The following is a 7,509-nucleotide window of genomic DNA, read 5'->3' as shown; positions in this document are numbered from 1 at the left end:
AAAAAAAAAAAAAAAAAAAAAAAAAAAAAAAAAAAAACCATCAGGCTGCTGCTTCTTCAGAGTTGCTATCCTCTTAAATTAAAATTTATTTATTTATGATTTTTTTTTTTCTTTCAGGGACCACTTAATAGTGAGTCTTCCAACCAGAGCTTGTGTAGCGTGGGATCCTTGAGTGATAAAGAAGTAGAGGTAAGAAGCTATGTTCATGGCAAGACTTTTCATACTTCCACTTTTGGGCGAGGTTTGGTGACTCAAGGCTATAATCCCAGCACTTCGGGAAGCCGAGGTGGGCAGATTGCTTGAGGCTGGGAGTTCGAGACCAGCCTGGGCAACATAGTAAGAACTCATTTCTACAAAAAAACTTAGCAGGATGTGGTGGTGCACACCTGTGGCCCCAGCTATTTGGAGGCTAAGGTGGGAGGATTGTGCCTGGGAGGATGAGGCTGCAGTGAGCTGTGATGGCACCACTGCACTCCAGCCTGGGTGACAGAGTGAGACCCCCATCTCAGAGAAAAGATAACACTGCTTAATTAACTCCTTGGGTGCTGTTAGACTCTGTGTCCATTGCTCCGCTTTGAGTTGTGTGCTCTTTGCATATGTACAGCTATGGTGTGGCCCTCATGAGTTTTTATTATTATAATCATGTGTGGGTCTTATATATTTTAAAATTTTTGCTTAGTTGCCATCAATAAAGGATAGAAATTTGCAACATTGTTCCTGTTTAAATGGAAAATAAAATTGATTGACTGATTTTATTTTTACAACTTTTTTCGAGACATAGCCTCACTCTGTCATGTAGGCCGGGGTGCAGTGGGGCAGTCATGGCTCATTGTAACCTGATACTCCTGAACTCAAGCAGTCCTCCTGTCTCAGCCTCCTGAGTAGCTAGGTGCCACCATGCCTGGCTAATTTTTTAAAATATTTTTATAGAGGTGGGGTCTCGCTGTGTTGCCCAGACTGGTCTGGAACTCAAGCCATCCTCCCACCTCAGCCTTCAAAGTGCTGGAATTACAGGCATGAGCCACAGTGCCTGGTCAAGATTTTTTGTTCATTTGCTTAGCTTTTCACAGCCCTCATGCACAAGTATTTTTTGTTTTGTTTTGTTTTGTTTTTAAGGCATATAACCTAGCTGCCTGTAGATGGGTCTAAGTGTAAGTCTGTAACCACCTACTTTGCACTTTGCAGATCTCTCCTTTTTGGAAAAAAGATTGGATTTAAAGTAGAAGTACTGTAACAGCAGTTTTCTGAGAACTTAACATATGGTGGACATTTGTCCTACATTGTGCTCTATTAAATATCTTATGAAAGTTTTGTAGTACCTCTGATTTACAGATGAATAAACTGAAGCTCTGATATTTTAAGCAGTTTGACAAAAATTGTGTGGATGGTTTGGTTCTAGACCATAATACTCTTTATCATACTCAGTTTTAAGAGGAAGACAGTGATTCAGGACTTGTCTAGACCAGTTATATCTGTTTATGTATTTTGTGTATACTCGCTGTTTTCCTAATGTGAAAAATTTACCAAAATGCTAATTGTGACGTATATGGTTTTTAACAGACTCCCGAGAAAAAGCAGAATGACCAGCGAAATCGGAAAAGAAAAGCTGAACCATATGAAACTAGCCAAGGTAGTAATAATTTCGTATCAACAAAAGTACTCAATTCTAATGTACTTAGATAGAATTTTCTAACTCAAACTAAATAATTAGTTTGTACACAGGGATTCCTGATAAAGGCGGTTTGTGTATCTTAAGGGAATATCAGACGGTTTATTACAGACTTGCCATTTGATATACACCTGACAAAACAGTGTTAGTTCTTCGGGGACTCTTTGTTTTCCCTGTTGTAAGCTAACAATCTTCTTAACCACAGGTTTTTCTTTACACCAAGCATATATTATACAAAAAAGAGGTTATGTCAGAGTTTTAACTCTGACTTGTGTTAGATCAGTGATTTGTTAATGACAGCCAGCTGGAACTGCTTCATTTACATTACTGTCCTTTCTACCTACTGCTCTTCCATGGCAGTTGTTTAGTTGAATATTGGAACCCACTGAGATAAATCTGTAAACATGATGGTTATAATGCCAAATATCTTTATATAATCAAAGAAAGAAAAAATGGCTTGGCTTTTCTTTCTCCCATTCTAAGGAATAGAAAGCCCAGTCTTGTTGCATCCTTCTTAACTTTTAAAATCTGCAGATAATTCATTTTGTCTTTGGGAGCAAAATTCTCCCAAAGTGACAAGAAAAATTACTGAATCTTAAAGCTGTGAAAAATTCTTCCTTTCACTGCTTGTTCAGTCCTTTATCTTATGGAGGAAATAGTCTGTTCTTAGGCTAAGGTATTTTGGCTCATTTGTTACAAGTAAAGGTGACGCTTGGGTTTATAGCAATGTATGTAGTTACTGAATGTATAGTACATTTTAGTGAATGATGGTTTATATGTGTATTGGAAAAACTGTATTTACTTTGGTTTCATTTTCAGGGAAAGGCACTCCTAGGGGACATAAAATTAGTGATTACTTTGAGGTAAGTTACATTTTTTGAAAAAACAACAAAAAAAAACCAAACAAACAAAAAACCAAACTCTGTAGTGATTTTTTAAAAAAACCTAAATCTTGTGTTCATTTGAGGCTTTAGAAAGTAATATTTTGGCCAGGTGAGGTGGCTTATGCTTGTAATCCCAGCACTTTGGGAGGCCGAGATGGGAGGATCGCTGGAACCCAGGAGTTCGAGACCAATCTGGGCAACATGGGGAAACCCTGTCTCTACAAAAAAATAGAAAAAATTAGCCAGATGTGGTGGCACACACCTGTAGTCCTGGCTACCTGGGAGGCTGAGGTGGGAGGATCACTTGAGCCTGAGAAGTCGAGGCTGCAGTGAGCCATGATCTGCACTGCAGCCTGGGTGACAGTGAGACCCTGTCTCCCCCCACCCCCCCCCAAAAAAAAGAAAGAAAGTAATGTTTTGCCTTTACTGTACTCTTCTTCCCTTTCTCCCCATCTTCATCAGTTAATGCTGCCCCATCTCTCAATAAGAGAAAACTGCTGCTGCCTTCCTAAATTTAAATTTATTATGTGTCTTGTCTGTGATGATATAAGAATTCACAAATGAGGTGATTTTTCTCTTGGCCAGACGAGGTTTTGTGTCTTACAAAGATTGAGGTGGAATGACTCGGACTCTTCTTTTGTCCTCCTCCCTTTAGTCCAGTGGAACATGTAGTGAGTTCCCTGACCCATCGTTAGTGGTTACTAAAGACACTAACATCCACTGCACCACTGCATTTCTGCTTCGTGTATTTTGAGACAAGAAGGGAAAACATTCTTCTCTCATGTCCTTTCAAAATCATGTATACCTTCAGCTTTCTAGCCGTGTTTTCTTTATATCTTGGTATATTTCTGCTGGAGCTCCTTCTTAAAAATCTCATTAAAAAGTTAGCAGAATTTGACTTGTGTGGCATTTTCTCTCTAGAGTAAGATGTATTAACTTAAAGGGGCCATATAATTAAGATCTGTTTGTGTATTAATCTTTTACTCTCCTTATCTGAAGCATAGTACTGTTTTGAATTATTCATATCCGTTTTTCCCTGTTGGCCAGTTTGCTGGGGGAAGCGGGCCAGGAACCAGCCCTGGCAGAAGTGTTCCACCAGTTGCACGATCCTCACCGCAACATTCCTTATCCAATCCCTTACCGGTAAGCATTCACCTGGAGAAATTTGACACCTGTTGTAGGAGACAAGATGCCCGGAAACACTCAAGCAAAGTTTCTCTTTCATTAATTACCCACAGGGAATGAAGCATTAGGGAGAAAAGTTCATAGTTTTACCTATGAATCCCTTACTTAGATTCAAATCTGTATCAGTAAATTAGTTTTTTACAGAAGAGCCAATCCTATTATCTCTATATAATAAATTACCTCTAATCCTACAGCTCAGTAGTCTATCAAAGAATTGATTCCAATCGAAACATTAGGTTTTTTCCCTTGCCAAATTTGTATGTTCCTGTAGGGTTTTTTAATTTTAAAATTTGACCAGCTTCTGGCATAATTGAATTTTCTCCAGAGCTTACTCAGTGATGTACTAGAAAAACTAATGCTATACAGATTTGTGATAGGTTTGTTTCCAGCCTGTAAGAGAGATCTGAAGGTCTTAAAAACATACCTAAGTTAGTGGTTCTCAGTTGGTGGCAGTTTTGCCCCTCAGGGACATTTGTCAATAACTGGAGTCATTATTGGTTGTCACAGCTCAGAGGTATGGGGATGACGCTATAGGCATCTACTGGGCAGAAGTCAGGGATGCTGATAAACATTCTGTAATGTTAGGACAGCCTCCTTGCAAAAAAAAATTACCTGGTCCAAAATATCAGTGGTGCCGAGGTTGAGAATTCCTGAGTAAGCCAATGTAGGAGTATGTTTATTTGCTCCAGTGTCTTCGCATTATTTGTTGATACTGTGTAAGACTTCTTACTCAAGAGTGTGCTCTATCCCCTAATGCCTTAGGTATTGCCGCAGGTGGGATCTTGGGAGACAGGGTCTCTGGGACAGAAGTTTTTATTTTAGATCACTGATTTTTAGGAAAGCTGTTTTCTTTGCCTTGGCAGAGTTGTGTAATAGTACTCATTTCCTAAGTGATTTAGGCTTCTGTATTATTAAAGTATTTTAAAATGTACTTCCTCCCCCTCTACTGTCTCATAAAAACCTTCATTCATTAGGATTATTGTAATTATTAAAGCACTTATGAAAACATAAGTTAAACTTATGAAAACAGCTAAGAAGTTTTGGCTATTACTGTGTCATCCTTGCCATATATATATAATTTTCTTTTCTTTTTTTTTGAGACAATCTCGCTTTGTCATCCAGGCTAGAGTGCAGTGGTGCGATCATGACTCACTGCAACCTCCGCCTCCTGGGCTCAAGTGATTCTCCCAACTCATCCTCCTGAGTAGCTCATACTACAGGCATGTACCACTACGCCCGGCGAATTTTTTTATTTTTTTGTAGAGGCGTGGTTTCACCATGTTGCCCAGGCTGGTCTCAAACTCCTGAGATCATGTGATCTGCCCGCCTCCACCTCCCAAAGTGGCATTAGCCATTGTGTCAGACCATCCTTGCCATAGTTTAAAATGTTAGAAATGTTTGATGATAGATCCAATTTGAGCAGGTTGAGGTTTGTTAGATAACGAAGAGGCCTGTGTCTCTGTTTTTCTTAAGTTTCAAACCAGTTAAAGTCTAACAGACATTAAATGAGATTACAGATTATCTATTTGGGACAGATACGTTTTATAGAATTTCTCAGTGTTGTCTATCACTCTTTTCTTCCTGAAATCCCCTTTTCATTTGGTTTTTAATGGTGTGACCACCCATCTCTCATGTGTCAGTTTAGGTTGAATCTTACCTGAAGACAAAAGAGAAGAACGCAATAAGCTGTAGACATTTTTGCCAGCTATATGAATGTGGCTGAGCCTCATCATCATGCAAATCTGGGTATAGATGAGGTGTTAAAATAGGAACCAAAGCTTAATCCTCCACCTTTTCCTTACTTGCCTCTAGGCTACTCAGCATGGTTGGAGGAAAACACACACACCAAAGTGACTGACTGATCTTCAGGTCATGAGTACTGGCCTCATGTGTACCTCTCACTGCCTGCCAGTCTTACTGTATTTCTACTTAGTTCCCTTTCCTCCATGAATATGTCCTGTTTTTGTCATCTCCTGCAAATCTCCAGCAATTCTTCTACTAACTGATGGCCTTCCTTTTTTATGTTACTGAGAAAATAGAAACGATCAGAAGAGCATTTCCACATGCTCCTACCGCAGATTTGCCAAGCTCCTTGCATCAGTACCCACATCCATCTGCCTTTGGGATGAATGAACTTGCTAGCCCTTCACATGGGTCTGGTCTCCCCAATAATTATGTATCCAGCTGTCTACTTGACATTTCCACTTGTACTGTTTGAGCATGTCCAAAAAGGAACTCTTGCTTTCCCTTCCCTACCATAACAATAACATTGAACTGCTCTTCCTGTAATCTGCCTTGTCCTGGTAAATGACAGGTTACACCATCTGGTTTTTCAGGTCACAACCTCGTGCCCCAAATGTAATCCATCAGAAAATCCTGGTTTTCCTTTAAAATGTATTAGAATGTGACCACTTTTCTATTTTTCCAGTTCACTGTATTAGCTTTCAAAGTAGTCTCCCTGTTTTTGCCCTTGTTTCACCTAGTCTGAATGTAATAGCCCGAGTAAGTGTTAAAATGTTCAGACACACCCTAGCACTCCTCTGCTCAACACTTCCTAGACTGAAGTCTTTATGTGACCTTTAAAAGCTCTTGCGTGATCTGTGCTCCCCACTGTCCACCCGATTCTGACATCTGCAGCCATTCTCCCTCTCCTTCATGCCACTGCAGCCACCCTGGCCTCCTTGAGCTCTGTGAAGAACGCTTTTGCTTCAGAGTCTTTGTACTTGCTATTTATTCCCTCTTCCAGGAACATTCTTTTCTCAGATATCAGCAATCTCTTCATCAGGTTGTTGCTCAAAAATGACCTTAGCCGAGCGGTCTCCCTTAGCCGGCTTCTCTAAAATAGCAGTCCCTCATACCTTGTCACTTTGTTCCTAACTGTACTTTATTTTAATTCTAAGTTATTGGTATCTGACACACCCATACATTTAATATATATTTAAATTTTTTGTTGATTCATATTTATACATACAGAGGAGTACACATTGTAAGTCTGCAGTTCACATGAATTTTCACAAACTCTACAAGCACAAGAAATATTACCAGTGCTGCAGAAGTCCCCCTGAGTTCCCTTTCAGTTACCCCCTCCCTGCCGCTGTGTATAGCCACTAGCCTGACCTCTAACAACACAGATGAATTTTTTTTTGTATCTTGCATAAAAGACATTCAGTGTATACTTTTGTGTCTGGCTCCTTTTGTTGCATGTTTCTTTTGTGAGGTTTATCCATTTCATTGTGTATTTTGTAGGTCATTTATTGTCATTGGTGTGTTATAAGTTTAATTTTCATTTAATAATTTATATATTTTAATTTTCAACTATATAATTAGTTAATTGCCCATCTTCCCACCATAATTTTTTTTTTTTTTTTTTTTTTGAGACGGAGTTTCGCTCTTGTTGCCCAGGCTGGAGTGCAGTGGTGCGATCTTGGCTCACTGCAACCTATGCCTTCCGGTTTCAAGCAATTCTCCTGTCTCAGCCTCCCGAGTAGCTGGGACTACAGGCATGCACCACCACGCCCAGCTAATTTTTTGTATTTTTAGTAGAGGCGGGGTTTCACCATCTTGGTCGGGATGGTCTTGATCTCTTGATCTCGTGATTTGCCCACCTCGGCCTCCCAAAGTGCTGGGATTACAGGCGTGAGCCACTGCACCCGGCCTAGAATGTTAATCTCATAAGAAAGGAGATTTTGCTTTGCTTCGTTTACTGCTGTGTCTTGTTGCATAAAGGTGTAATTTTTAAACTAATTTCCCCCACTTGACATGTAAGCAATA

At 39.7% G+C, this 7,509-nt stretch overlaps 1 protein-coding gene across 1 annotated transcript in view; it reads left to right on the top strand.

Moving 5' to 3' along the window:
• The window catches only part of TLK2 (tousled like kinase 2), a 137,262-nt gene that overhangs the window by 48,675 nt on the left and 81,078 nt on the right, over positions 1–7,509 (top strand). The window contains 4 exon segments of the mRNA XM_017882926.1: positions 118–189; positions 1,561–1,630; positions 2,489–2,532; positions 3,601–3,696. Coding sequence (XP_017738415.1) covers positions 118–189; positions 1,561–1,630; positions 2,489–2,532; positions 3,601–3,696 — 282 coding nt within the window.

The sequence above is a fragment of the Rhinopithecus bieti genome, unplaced genomic scaffold (assembly GCF_001698545.2).
Source record: "Rhinopithecus bieti isolate Rb0 unplaced genomic scaffold, ASM169854v2 scaffold_12928, whole genome shotgun sequence".
NCBI lineage: Eukaryota > Metazoa > Chordata > Mammalia > Primates > Cercopithecidae > Rhinopithecus > Rhinopithecus bieti.
Note: the sequence above shows the minus strand (reverse complement) of the source record. Positions and strands in the feature narration are given on the sequence as shown.